Source organism: Zalophus californianus, chromosome 4 (genome assembly GCF_009762305.2).
Source record: "Zalophus californianus isolate mZalCal1 chromosome 4, mZalCal1.pri.v2, whole genome shotgun sequence".
Lineage (NCBI taxonomy): Eukaryota > Metazoa > Chordata > Mammalia > Carnivora > Otariidae > Zalophus > Zalophus californianus.
Window position 1 is genome coordinate 21,844,096 of NC_045598.1, and position 14,935 is coordinate 21,859,030.

General features: G+C 49.5%; 1 protein-coding gene and 1 pseudogene across 1 annotated transcript; both read left to right on the forward strand.

The window, feature by feature from the left end:
* The first annotated feature begins 943 nt into the window (after positions 1-943).
* On the forward strand, positions 944-9,095 carry LOC113926941 (annotated as a pseudogene).
* Positions 9,096-9,269: 174 nt separating this feature from the next.
* On the forward strand, positions 9,270-10,101 carry LOC113939770 (serglycin-like). Its single transcript, XM_035726970.1, is given in 2 exon segments — positions 9,270-9,865; positions 9,867-10,101. Coding segments are annotated over 2 exon segments (438 nt in total). The 5' UTR covers positions 9,270-9,527; the 3' UTR covers positions 9,967-10,101.
* The last annotated feature ends 4,834 nt before the right edge of the window (positions 10,102-14,935 follow it).

Genomic DNA, 14,935 nt, shown 5'->3' on the forward strand with positions numbered 1-14,935 from the left:
AGGGAGCGGGGAATGGGATGAAGGGCTCAGGGCCTGATCACAGGCCTCCTCAAACACCAGGCTTGGGGTGTAGGGCTCAGCCCTCTGGCACTGGGAGCCATGGGAGGTTTTAAAGCAGGGGAGTAGCCTGATCCCTATGTACCTGGGGAAGGACTTCACAAATTGTGAGCGTGGCACCTGTAATAGTTTCTTGAGCACAGAGAGAAGGTGCGGGACATGGAGCCCCAGGCCCACCCAGGGGCAGGTATGGCGCTGGGGAGGCTTGCCCCCTGCAGTTGGGCTCTGGTGGCCCTGGGAAAGAACAGCAGCCCACTGCCTCCCCATTCCCACTGCCTCCTCCTCTGGTTCTGTGCCTGAAGCCGGCTGCTCTGGCCCCCTCCCACCCTGACCCTTCCCAGCTCTCTTGCTTTGCCCCCTCCCCTGGGACCCTCGAGGCAGGAATGAAGGAAGTGATTTTGAGAAGAGCCCAGACTTAGCAGTCCATGACTAAGGCTTGACCTGTGGCCGGGCCACTTACGGGCTGTGTGACCCAGTGAAGATGGTTCTGTCTTCCTGAGCCCTCTTTTCCATGCTCTGTAGAATGGAGAGATGCTGTAAGCCCCCCAATCCCAGAAGCATTGGGAACATGAAGTGGGTGGTTAAGGACCCAGGCTCCTTCCATCTTGTTGCTCTGCCATTCCTGAGGTGTGGCACCCACCTTGTCTTCGTGCTTGAAAATGCTCACTATCCCCCCTCCCTGAGTCTGGGTACCAGCCAGGGAGAATGGGGCTGGGAAAGGGGACTGTGCTCCCCACCCCTTAAAAAGGCACAGCCCCGCATGCGCACGTCCAGAATGCTCCCTTCCCATTGGTCAGAACAAGGTTGTCGGCCACACCCAGCCCCAAGGGAGGCTGGGAAATGCATTGGGAGACAACTAGGAGTGCTTGCTAGATAACCACCGGGGATGGGGCTCCTCCGTTTGGTGACAAATCACACTGGTGATGAGGCAGTGGGGGAGCAGAGGTTGACCCCTCTGGAGCCAGGGAGTCAAGGTGAGAATCCTCCAGGGCAGGTCGGCGAGGGCAAGGGAGCCCGGGAGTTGGCAGCAGGCTGGCCAGCCATCTTCCGCCCTTTGATTGTGCCAAGAGAAGCCAGGGGCTCCCTGGGAGCTCAGTCCATCTACTACCTGTCTGTCACCCGGCCCTGCGGAGAGCAACTCTCAGGCTCTCAGGCTCTCAGGCTATATGGTCGTTTCTCCCACCCCAACACTACAACCCTGGGCCGGTCCCAGTTCTGTCAATATCATGGAGTCAAATGCCAGCTTCCGGATCTTGAATAAAGTACTTTGTAAAGTCAAAGTAAGAAGGCCCACGGAGGGTGAGTGACATGCCCAAGGTCACACAGCTAGATCATGTGTCAGGTCGCCCCGATTCGCCTTTCCCCATCCCCAACTGCAGGACTGCAGTTCCAGGGCTTGGTTCCCAGGCCTGGGGGCGGCGGGAAGTACGCCAGAGACACAGCGCTGGAGCCAGGGCGCCGGTGGGGGTCCTTGCAGAAGCCTGGGCACCGCAAGCAGGCGGGGCTCGGCCGAGGCCGGCGTCGGCGCCACCTGGCGGCGAGGCCCTGCACCTGCGCCCGCGCAGCCCCCGCCCCACCCGCGCGCGTGCCTCCCTTCCCGGTGCCGAGGGCCGCCGCGTTCGCAGCCGAGAAGCCGGGCCGGGTCCCCAGCCGGCGATCCTGGAAGCGCACGTGTGCTCCCCGGGGCCTCATCCGCGGTCACGGGCCTCCGACAGAAAGGACTCGGCCTGGGGAGGCCGGGCTGCGCGGGGAGGGAGGACACAAAGGTCTGTGGCCGAGCCGAACGGGACGAAACCCGGGGCGGGGGGTGGGGAGGGTGGAGTCAGATTTACCCCGCGTAGGAGCCCCTTCCAGGCGCTCCTGGAACACGGGCTCCCGTCCGCAGCACAGGAAACTGAGGCACAGAAACCCCAAATGGTAAGTGACCGAGCTGGGCCGGGCCCAGGACTGCTTGATTTAAACCCAAACTCTGGCCCTGGATTACCTGCCCGGGGCTCAGCAGTGCCCTCCCTCCAACCAAGCTTGCCTAGCCCAGCCCCTAGCTTGGGTATCCAGCCCAGGCCTGTAGAAGTTTGCTTTTTTATCAGACAGGCCACAATCCTGAGATGTTTGCGAGGACTGTCTCACCACTGCAAAGCGGACCAGAGGGCCAGGGAGCTCCTGCCCTCCACTTGGAATGCTGGCGAGGCAGGGAGCAGCCAGACCCCGTGGAGACCGCATCAGCTCATGTTAGGGACCAGGAGACCCAGGAGGTGGCTGGGCTGCAGTGGGCCCCAGCAGGTGCCTCCCTCCCTGTGGCAGGGCTCCAGGCCAGGTCTGTCTGACTCCTGAGCCTCCACACAGAATTGGGAGATAGGGATACGAATTATTGTCCTTGTTTTACAGATGGGAAACTATGACGCAGGGTTAAGTAACTTGTCTGAGGTCACATGCAAGAAGGTAGCAAGGATCCTACCCTGCCTAGAATCTCATGTCCTCCTCTAAGATTGGGACAGTGTGCTGACCTCACAAGGGTGTTATGAGGACCAGGTCACTTGACAGGTGTAAGCCCCCTCCGCCGGGCCTGGTGTGGAGTCGGTGCTGGATCAGTATTAGCTCAGTCACTTGACCTCCTACTGACATTCTGCAGGAACCTCATATCTTTTTCCAGTACAAAGAGATATTCCAGTAAGAAGAAGTAGCCAAAAGGACAAGGAGAAAACGTCCTTGGACGGTCACAGGTCCTGGCAGTTTTTTCACAGGGCCCCCAGCACCTCCAGTCACTAAGCTGAGGTGGCCCTGCGAGGGCTGCCAGGCACCCGCCTCGATGTTGAGTCCAGCACAGATTTCGGGCTTGGAAGAACCACTGATGATGCTCTAAGAGGCTCCTCAAATCTCTTGTCAAGAGAAGCTTGAGAGAAAACATTAGGATGACTGAAGGATCATTGAAAGAACCTACAGTCAACTTAAAAGCAGCTAAAGGACAAAAATAACACCACGTTGTAGTCACTGATGTGTGTGGCCCTGAATTTTTCATCTTTTTCCAGTAATTCGCGTCTTCCCAATGAAGGTGGTTCAGTAAATGATATTTAATATCCAAGCCTTTGTAAGACTTTTCATGGAAATAAATTCCTGAATGGGGAAGGGGACTTCGGAGGCTGGCTTGAGTGGGTGTCCTGTCGGCGTGGGCAGCTCTTGCTGCCCATCCTGTTCTAAATACCGCCTCCCGGGGAAACACCTTTGTGCTAGGGACTCGCTCCTTTGTGTTGTCCCCTCAGGAGGACAGCAGTCGGGAGTCCAAGCCCTGCAGCCTCCAGACTTCCCTCTCCCTTCTGGAGCTTTCTGGCCACAGGTCAGGATCACAGTGGGGCCGCAGGTTCCATATTGAAGGCCAGGTGTAATGCACAATGGGGGTTCTAATGTGCATTTCTGTAGGAACGTCCCCAAGGTTCTGATTAGACTAAGAAACACCCGGGGTTCCTGGAAAGTGGGACTTGAGGATAAATTATTCCATCTCTCTCAGGAAGAAAGAGATTTGGGTTCTGATAGGATCTGATTAAATCCCCACTTGCCTTGGGGTGAGACTGTTGCACTGTGAGTATAATACACCTCCGGGAAAGCGGTGACACCTGACCGCCCCTCTCAGTCAACTGGCAGGAGGCGGCGTCCCCTGTCGCGGCCAGCGCGCGCAGAGGCCCCCGTGTGCGCCGAAAGCACACACAACCTCTAATACTATAGTTTTTTCAAACAGCTACCGTTTAGCGTGGCCTGACTGAAAAGCTTACACACGTGGAATGAGTTTGTGCGCACGTGTGTCGGGCTCTCGGTCTGCGCCGTCCCCGGGCTGCCTCGGGTGGCTGTGACCTGCTCGCTCCACCTGCGGGGTCCTCGGTGCCAGAGACGCGCCGCGGCTTCTCCACGTCACTGGGGGGCAGACTCTGGGGGCGCTTCTCGTTCGGGGCTGTGCCAAAGCCAGCGGCGCAGGGCCTTCCTGTGGGCGCCGCCTGCGCGCTTCTGGCCGGTGCCCCCTTCCCCCGCCCCCCCGGGGCCGGGCTCCTCCCGCGCCTCGCAGCCTCGTGGCGCCCGAAAGCTTCCGCGTGCCGCAACCCGGCCATGTTGCCTCGCCAGGTTTCTCTCCGGGTTCCCGTACCGAGCTTGGAGTGATTTCCGTTTCTTCGGGCGCTAGCGTTGACAGGGAAGCCCTCTGTAACTTGCTGAAGCTTCTCGAAGACTAGCCCGTGTCTGGTTCATCTTTTTTAAATCCTCCTCAAGACGGGATAGCACAGCTGGCGCCGAGGGATCTAGGCTCGGCCCTGCCGCGTCGCCTGGGTTCTTGCCCATTGTCCAGGCAGGTCGTCCCGCTTCCGCCGAGGGGGAGAGGAGGCGCCCGGGCGCCGGGGGGACCGGGAAGCACAGGGTTCGGGGCCCTCATCAGCGCAGCTGCCGCTCTGCCCCCAGAGCTTCCCATTTGCCCTCAGAGGCCCCTGACGCTCCTTCAAGGAGGCCGCTGGGGGGCGGGCTGGGGGCGAGCAGGGATGGGAGTGCCGTGCGGCCGCCTCGGCTCTATCCTGGGGACCGTCCCCAGGGCCCCACCCGACGGGGGCCACCAGCCTTCAGCGCCTAACTCCACGCTTGCGACAAGGACACGGTTTGGACAGACCTCCCTCGGTGAGCGTGTCTTGTGCGGTGGCCCCTGAGCCCTTCCTTCCTCTCGTTGGTTTGGCTCTCCTGGATTTCCGCCTCCCCTCTGGTGGCCTGTAATTAGGGGGTTTGAGTTGTCGTCACCTCCTTTTCTTGCTTAAGAAAACGCAGACTAGGAAGCCGCGGGGTTCAGCTGGTGAGGCCCCGCCGTTCCCACCTGCGCTCGGGGGGCTCCGGTCTGTCTGCCGCTGCAGCTTTTGGGACCTTTGGATAAAGCTGGCTGTGTTCTAACTGGAAACGGGGAAATGACAATTCGATTCCCGAATGCAGCCCTCGGGGCTGTGTTCTCCAAAATCGGGCCATCTCTTTTTGCCGCCCTGCTTGGCCACAGTATTCATTAGACTCTGGAGAAAAATGACCAATGAAGGGATGCATAAATTATAATGTATTTGGAAATATGGGCGTCTTGTTTGCATATTTGTGTGTCCATATATGTTGTAAATGTGAGCTATCTTCTCTACCTCGGGATGGTGTTGCTAAAATTAGTTTGTAAAAGATCTCTATTTAGTTGGTTTAAAGGCAAGTACTTGTAAGGATTGGGCATTCTAAAACTCAAGTTGCCATGATCTGGGAAAATATTTGACATTAAAGCTAATTTAAGGTCGGTGGTTTAATGAAAATGAACAGATTTTTAGAGTTGTCAGCATTAGATGGAGAACTGTTCTGCCGTGTTTACTGCGAGCCGGGCAGGTTCAGGTCACCTCTCCTGCAAAATTTGTTAGGAAAGGGGAAAAAAAACCTTACAACTTTGTCTAATGTCTCAGTTTTATGGGCAATCTACACGTAATTGTTGAACAAATAAGCAGATGTAAATAATTACTAAGCATAGGTTTATGTGCTCGGCTATTACAGAAAAACTAGTACAACAAACTGCTCACGATGACTAGTAGAAACTAAGGTTTTTAGGAGCTAAGAATAAATGTAATCACGACTACTAGAAATAATAAGAGAAAGAGCTCGATGCAAAGAAATGAGATTGGTTATTTAAAGAGGGAAAATGTAGGACGAAATCTGAACGTAAAAAGCATAGCTGTAGAAGGAGAAGGCATCTTTGCCTTCTTTGCCTTCAACAAAGAGAATTTGTTGTGGCTGGGACTGAGGATGAGTTCAGAGATCAGTATGTAAAGCTTGTTAAGGAGTGATCAGCACCCGGGGAAGGGAAATGTGGGGAAGAGCAGGACCAGGTAGATGTGGTGCAGTGAGCCAACATCCACAGAAGCCTCAGCTCATTCTCTGAGGTTCTAAAAGTTAGATTACCCTTCAGAACTGTCGTAAGTTGTGGCAAAGGGCTGGACTTTTATACCCTCCTACTGAACAGTCATTGGATGTGACCACCTGGGAAGAGGGCATGACCTTGACAAGGCAGCTGTCTGCAGTCAAGGCAGTCCCTGATGGCATCTAGCTGCTGAGGATTGCGGGCAGCTTCCCCACAGCTGAGAACCCTTCATTTCTGGTGGGGATTCTGGTCAGCACATCCCAATACTCACACAAACTCAGATCCATGCAATGCCCTGCATGTTCTTGTCTCAGTAAGTATATATCGGGGCACCTGGGTGGCGCAGGTGATTAAGTGTCCGACTCTTGGTTTCGGCTCAGGTCATGATCTCGGGGTCGTGGGACTGAGCCCCAAGTTAAACTTTGCGCTCAGTGCAGAGTCTGCTTCAGATTCTCTCTCTGTCCCTCCTGCTGTGCGCGCTCTCTCTCTAAAATAGGTAAACAAGGGACACCTTGTGGTGGCTCAGTTGGTTAAGCGTCTGCCTTCAGCTCAGGTCATGATCTCAGGGTCCTGGGATCGAGTCCTGCGTCAGGCTCCCTGCTCTGCAGGGAACCTGCTTCTCCCTCTGCCTGCCACCCCCCCGCTTGTGCACGCGCGCGCTCTCTCTCTCTCTGGCAAATAAATAAAATCCTAAAAATAAATAAATCTTAAAAAAATAAGTATATATCAACATAGGAGCTGACAGGGAGAGAAAAAGGAGGAACTGCATAATTTAAAAAAAATTCATCTTATTGGAGTGCCTGCCTGGCTCAGTTGGTGGAGCAGGCAACTCTTGATCTCAGGGTCACGCGTTCAAACCCCACTTTTAATTAAACTAGAGTTTACTTTAAAACAAATAGGGCACCTGAGTGGCTCAGTCGGTTAAGCGTCTGCCGTTGGCTCACTTCATGATCCCGGGGTCCTGGGATCGAGTCCCACATCGAGCTCCCTGCTCGGCAGGGGAGTCTGCTTCTCCCTCTCCCTCTGCGCCCCACCCCCTCCCGTTCGTGCTCTCTCTCTCTCTCAAATAAATCTTTAAAAAACAAAAACAAATCAGGGCACTTGGGTGGCTCAGTCACTTGAGTGTCTGACCTTGATTTCAGCTCGGGTCATGATCTCAGGGTCATGAGATTGAGCCCCACACCAGGCTCTGCACTTGGGATTCTCTCTCTCCTTCTCCCACCGCCCCCCCCAAAACCCAAATAAACAAAATTCATCTCTAATTATTAAAGTGTTAGGTGTCACAAAAATAACCACATTTCCTTGATTGCATTGTAATGAACTCTAACCACATCTTTAACCACAGCCGGGTTTGAGTTTTTGGTCATTTGCGGTTCTACTCTGACACTCTTGCAAATGTCTCAGTTTTAAGAAGATTCATGGAGAGGACTTTGACAAATACGGGGCTCTGATAATTTCTGGAACTAATGGGAAGACTGCATTCAAATAGAATAAGATTTGATAACATGTGACTGGATGATTTGAGGAAGATGAGCTGTCAAAGTCTCAAATGCCAAAGAAGGTTCTCGAAATAATGACAAATGCATGTTCCTTTTGTACACTGGAGGAGGTTTTGTTAGTAAGAGCAAAAGACAGAAAACAAAGGCTTCCGAAGATGGGTGTAAGCTTGGAGCGTTGATGGGGTTCTTATTTAAGACCTTTATGCCCTCCGAGAGATTGAGGCTGAAAACCTGTTTAAACTCTTTGTCAACCTGCTTTGCCCTGTCATTTTTGCTCATGAACCTTTTTTTTTTTAAAGTTTTATTCATTTAAATAATCTCTACACCTAGCGTGGGGCTTGAACCCACAACCCCAAGATCAAGAGTCGCATGCTCTTCTGACTGAGCCCGCCAGGCACCCCTGCTCATGAACTTGTTAAAGCAGGTCCAGCAGTGGCACTCTTTGGGGGAAGCCAAAAATAGGCAGATGACAAAAACAGAATTCCGATTGGAGGAGACTCACATGTCTTTGTAGTTGGAGATGCAGGCTTGGGAAGAGTCTGACCCTACAGGCAGCGTGCAGCATTGCTCCATGAGGCGTGTGTTTGTGGTGAGAACACACCTCTGGCTTGATGGTAACTCTTTCAAAAGCTAGTTTTTCTGGAGATTTTGCTTTGGAAGCTGGTGCCCTTCTACTTGGTGATCAGAGTATTTGTGGAATAGATGAATTTGAGAAGATGGCTAATGAACACGAAGTCTTGTTAGAAGTAATGCAGCAGCAAAGCATTGAGGCTGGTGTGGTTGTGCAGCCTCCCTGCGAGAACTTCCAGGATTGCTGCTCCAAGGCCAATTGGAGGACACGACAATGAAGACAAATGGCTCTGGGGTGCCTGGTGGGCTCAGTCGGTAGAGCATGCAACTCTTGATCTTGGGGTCATGAGTTCGAGCCCCACATTGGGTACAGCATTTGCTCAAAAATTAAACAGCTTCTGAGAATTTAAAAAGGGAGAGAGCCTTGTTGTCCAGATTTGACTTTGTCTTTAGCCTGGTACACTCCAAATGAGAAAGAAGCACAACCACTTTATTGTGATTGTGTGCACATGTGATTGCATTAAGAGCTGGAAAGCAGAGAACCATGGCAGCTCATATGAATCCTCAAGATTCAAACACTTCTGTACTTGAAGTGGTTTCTGATAAAACATCATGAGAAAGATTAAAGGTGGTTCCTGGAGAAACCCAAGATCCAATCCTCACCCATGATTGAGAAAGCACACTGGTTATGCTCGGCAGTACTTCCATCCGAGGCCATCCATGGAAGCTGCTCACATTCCTCAAGATTTTTACCTGGAGCTCTGGAAACAGAGCCAATTGTTAAATGGCCCACCAGTCACTACCAGGCAGCTGGGATCTCTTATTTGTCTAACAGAGGCCCAAGCAAGGTCAGAAGGGAGAGAGGAAGCAACCAAAAAAGATGCTGAGGATTTCAATTTCATCAGCTTCTGCAGATTGCCAAAGAGCAATAAACATTTCAGGATGCTGATTTTGAAAATTTTCTTGGATCACTAAATGACCAAGGTTACTTCTTGCAAAAAGGCCCAAAGGTTTACCACCTTCAAACTGGTAATTTTGCTGAAGGACTACCTGGGACCTCCTGGAGTTATTAAAGAATATGGAAAAAAACAACCCCCAAACTTCTGGAAGATGAGATCCCAAAAGTAGTAATAGGAAAGGTGTTGATTATATATTATTTTAGTGATTCTTGTTTGAAACATTGCTGGTTCTCTGATGTTTGTTCTTCCAGATTTAAGAACATTTTTTTCTCTTAAGCTATCTATGACTTTCAGAAATTTGATAAAATAGTCCTTTGTAAACACACATAAAACATTTATCTTTCGACCCTACTCCATCCCTCCAAGATTCAGAAACTCTCAGTGAGTATTCTTACGTTGGGGGCCAGGACACAGACAAGGACAGGAGCGGGGAGGGGAAATTGACATGTGTTCTGGGCAGGGTTTGAGGTTTTTGAACTTTTTCTACAAGGAACAGAGTGCATGCTGCTACATTTCCTAATCGTGAACTGAAGTGAGCTGGTCACCATGCGGCTACTCCTGGCTCTTGCTGTCCTCCTGGTTTTGGATTCTTCAGTTCAAGGTTGTCCTGTGCAGAGAGCCAGGTACCAGTGGGTTTGCTGCAGTCCTGACAGTAATTCTGCAAACCGCATGGATGAGAAGGGGCCAACATTCAACCTACTTCCTGGTGAATCCAACAGAATCCTTCCTCCAAGGACTGACCCTGCTTCAATGACAAGATCCCAGAACTTGAATGATGTCTTCCCTCTTTCTGAGGGCTATTTTGGATCTGGCTCTGGCTCTGGATCAGGATCTGGAAGTGGCTTCTTAACTGAAACTGAACAGGAATACCAAGCAGTAGATGAAGAGTGTTTTTTATTACAACTTTAGGCCTCTCAAGAGAAATCTGCCATCAGACAATCAGGACTGGGGCCAAGATGGACCAGAAGAGGATTTTATTATATGAAAGAGAGGGTTTCCCATCTTCATGTCAGGCAATACATCCAGTATATTTTATGTACCATAGTTAAATGATTAATTTTAGAACAAAGTTTTATAGAAATTTTAAAACATCTGAAAAAGAAGTTTAGGTTTTATCACCTTTCCCCCTCATGAATTTTTTTTTAAAGATTTTATTTATTTATTTGACAGAGAGATAGCACAAGTAGGGAGAGGGAGAAGCAGGCTCTCTGCTGAGCAGGGAGCTGGACGTGGGGCTCGATCCCAGGACCCCAGGATCATGACCTGAGCCGAAGGCAGATGCTTAACCGACTGAGCCACCCAGGTGCCACCCCCCCATGAATTCTTAAAGCTTCCTTTATCTATCCTATTATCCTGGAAAATACCTGTATTTCCTTTGTATCATATTCAACCAACATCACTATGAAATTAACTAGACTGCCCATGTCTATAAAATTGCTTTAAAGAATAAATTATACTGGCTTTTTAAAAAAGATTTTATTTGTCAGAGAGGGAACACAAGCAGGGGGAGGGGGTGCAGCAGGCAGAGGGAGAAGCAGGCTCCCGGCTGAGCAAGGAGCCCGACATGGGACTCCATCTCAGGACCTTGGGATCATGACCTGAGCCCAACCAACTGAGCCACCCAGGCGCCCCTATACTGTTTTTGTTTTTTTTTTAATTCAGTTCAAGAAGCAAGTTGACAGGGAATACTTCATATCTAAGTCTTCAGAACTGACTCTGATTGTGAATTACAGATATGCCTCTTTTCTTATGAAAAACCCGGATGAAACAGAGTGAAATTTATGGAGTGGGTATTTGACAAGACCAGTGTAAAGTGTATTGCTTAATGTTACCATCAGTTGTGTTTGCAGAGCTGATGGACATTGTTGAGAAGTGTGATTGCTGTTACAGTTAGAAACTGAAGACCCAAATTAAAGCAAAATTGTGCTCTCAGTACTTCCTACTGCTTTGCTTCCCCCCCCCCGATATCTGTGTATTTTCAAATCTTACTGTATTAAAGCAGAACTATAATAATAAGAAAAAGACACAATTGGAAACCTCATACGACCAAGCCACTGGAATGTCGTACTTGAGAGACAAAAGCACAGACTCAGATCTGACCAGACAGCTTTTAGGAGCTAAGGCTGACTTGGGGTGCCTGAGTGGCCTCAGTGGCTCTCCCTCTGTCTCCCGGCTTGTGCTCTCACACTCTCTCTGTCAACTAAATTAAAAAAAAAAAAGGAACTAAGGTTGGCTTTATGGTACCAATGAGCCCCTTGGGAAAACTGGCCTGGTAGCTTGCCTACAGTGTTCCCGGCAGCCTTACCAATGAGTAAGGAAGGTCATTTCCTGGCAGGTGAAGGAACCTCAGGATACTTTGGCACCTTGAGAAGAGAGGATTTCACATGCCTGTCACTCTGTGGGCCACTGAGAAAGATCAGTGGAGATCTTCAAGTTGCAAACCGGGGACATCTATCCAGTTGTTACTGCCTGCCCCCGTTCCATCTGAAGATGTTCCAAGTCAGACCTCTAGAACTTAGAGGCACCGAACCTGGAGAAGCCTGGTGGGTAGATTTTATCATGGTGCCAACACCGACTGGTCGTTTTTGATATTTGCTAGTTGCTGTAGATTCCTGTACAAGTTGGGTTGAAGCTTTTCCATGCATTCCAAGAAGGCCTTAGAAGTTGTCATAAAATAATTCCTACATTTGTATTGCCGCTAACAATTCAGAATGACAAGGGAGTGGCATTTGTGCTGAAAGTCACTAGGTGTCCAGTGTCTTGGGCATTCACTGGAAATTACACACTTCCTGGAAAAATGAACCATCTACTTAAAAGAACTCTGGCAAAAAATTTGCCATGAAACCAACTTGGGAAAAAGCCTTGCTGGTTGCCCTGCTTTGGATAAGAGTGGCCTCTAGAAGTAGGCATGGTTTCAGCCCCTCCAAGATATATATATATAGATATATAATATTCTCTCTATTCTGTACTCTTTTCATGGCTTAGGCATTCCAATGGGGGCTCACGTTAGGGAACTGGATACTCTCAGTCTTTGGGAAATACTCTAAGTTTGCTTCTGGCAGGTTGATGAACACCACAGATGTGTCCTTAACACCTGTCTAAATGCTGGAGACGTGGTGTCCCAAAGACCATAAGAGCTGGCACCTGGAGGACCAACTCTGACCTCATGGAACAGGACCTTTTACGAGGTGCTGTTGACCAGCCATTCTCCAGTGAAACGGAAGAGAATTAAGTGGTGGATTCAGCACCACATTAAGCTGGTTCCCCAAGAATACTCAGGTCCTCAGCACCCTGTCCAGGAGAACATCGAAAGGAATCCTGCTTGGACTGTCGAGCCACTGAAGGACCTGAAACTACTATTTTGGAGAGCTGGTTCCAAGAAATCAGAGAATCATTCTAAATACATAAAGTTTCCATTTGTCAACCCCGATCTAACCCCATTTCAGCAGGAAGGAACTAGAGTGGTTCGTTGTCCCAGTTCCCTCATGAGTGAGGAATGATTAAAAGGCAGTGGGGATTGAAACCGGTGACCAACAGGACTAAGAAGTGCACCTGCAACTTTTTACCCAGGCCTTTTCTGTTGGCCTTAAATACCCCTCACTCTTCTGCTCCAGGAAGGTGGATTTGAGCCTTGCCTCCTGTCTCCTCGTTGGGCTACCTCTCGAATAAACTCTTTTCTTGCTGCACACTCGATGTCTCTGTGATTAGCTTTGCTGTGTATTGGGCAAATGAACTTGAGTTCAGTTACACTAGGGACATGATTGTCCTGTAGCTTGATGATAGGTGGCCTGCAGAGCCTTCTTTTAAAGCATCAGCTTCATTGAGGTGTTATTTATGTCATTAAAATTCACCCATGAAGGAGGGAAGAATAAGGTCAGCCAAAGTCTTCTGACTGGTTACAATAAAATAGGACCATACCTATATTTACTTTTTAGATAACAGCATGTCCACTTATATCCATTTATATATATATATTCACATATACATATATGTATATATACACACATATACATATGTACATACACATACACTTCCCAGCCCTTCTCCTTTTGCACCTGGATGGGGGCCGTCAGACTAAGCTTTGGGCAATATGGCTGGTCCATAAGACCTCTGGCATAATCCTCCCAACTGCCTACCCCCTACCTGCTGGATAGATGCCAAGGCCCAGCACAGCCTTGGAAATCACGTCGGAGATGGCAGAGCCTTGGTCAGCCCCAGTCTCTGCATGATCGTGTGGAGCAGTGACTTCCCCCGCCACCATTCCCATCGCTAACTGAACTTCATATGAGTGAGAAGTAATCCTAACATTGTGTTAAGCTCTGAGATCTCAGGGTTTATCTGTTAGAGTAGCTAGAATTTCCTTAACACATACAAAAGGTGAAACATCTTGAACAGTATTACGTAAAAATATGTAATAAATGTCATCTTTACCATCATCTTCATCATAACCATCTTAATTCACCTACTCTGTGCTCAGACAGACAAATATTTATTTATTTGAAGGGGGAGGGGCAGAGGGAGAGAGGACCCTTGAGCAGACTCCCTGCTGAGCAGGGCGTCCAACGCAGGACTCGATCCCAGCCAGGGCCCTGATATCATGACCTGAGCTGAAACGAAGAGCTGGTCGCCTAACTGAGCCACCCAGGTACCCCTCCATTTATATATTTTTAATAGTTTTCTTTCCCTTTTTCCTCATTATCATATGTAGGCTTTGGTTAAATTTACCATTTTGTATGGGAGTCAGAAAACTTTCTGTAAGGAGACACACAAAAGTATAAATATTCTGCCCCCCCCCACACCAAAATGAGCCACACAGTAAATATTTTAGAATTTGAGAGTTGCTCTGTGTTTCACAACCGAACACCGCTGGGCACTGAGGGTGCGCAGTGCAGCTTATATTTGTATAACTTCCATGTATCATGAAATGTTTTTTCAACCATTTGAAAATGTAGAGTTTATTCTTAGCTCATGGGCCATATGAACATAAGGGAGTAGGCTGGAGTTAGGCACAGGTTTTCGCTGACCTTACTTTAGTCCATAGGCTGTGGAATACGAAGGGCCAACTAAAAGGCCACGTGTGCGTGTGTTCTGGCTGTGGACCTGGTCCTGACGCAGTACTGTTCACTGACGCCTGTGCTCCGTAGGAGGGTTTGCTGTGTTGTGCGGCCGATGGGCTTTGACAAACGCATGCTGTCATATATGCACCAGTGCGGTCTCCTGCATGATAGTTTCACTGCCCTAAAAATACCCCTATGCCCCACGGAGTCCCTCCCTCCCTTTTCCCGAACCCCTGGCAACCACTGATCTTTTCACTGTCTCCACAGTTTTGCCTTTTCCGGAATGTCCTAGAGTTGGGATCTCACTGCCTGTGGACTTTCAATCAGCTTCTTTGACTTAGTGATAACATTTGAGGCTGCTCCCTGTCTTGTAATGGCTTGATAGCTCACTTCTTATCACTGAGTAACGTTCCATTTTATGGTTGCACCACAATTTATCTGTTCTTTCTCCTGTGGAAGGATATCTTGATTGCTTCCAGGTTTTTTTGAAGAAGGCTCCACACCCAACATGAGGCTTGAACTCACAGCCCTGAGATCAAGTGTTGTGTGCTCTGCCGACTGAGCCAGCCAGGCGCCCCTGATTGCTTCTAGTTTTGACAGTTATGAACAGAGCTGCTATAAACATTCATGTGCAGGTTTTTCTGGGGACATACGTTTTCAACTCATTTGGGTAAATACCAAGCAGCATGACTGCTGGCTGATAAGGGTACGTTTTAGCTTTGTGAGAAACTGCCCGAGTGGCTGTACCATTTTGCATTCCTTCCAGCAATGAGTTCCTGTTGTTCCACACCGGCATTTGGTGTTGTCGGCATTTGGTGTTGTCAGCGTTTTGGATCATGGCCATTCTAATAGGCGTGTAGTGGTATCTCATTACTGTTTTACTTTGCATTTCCCTGG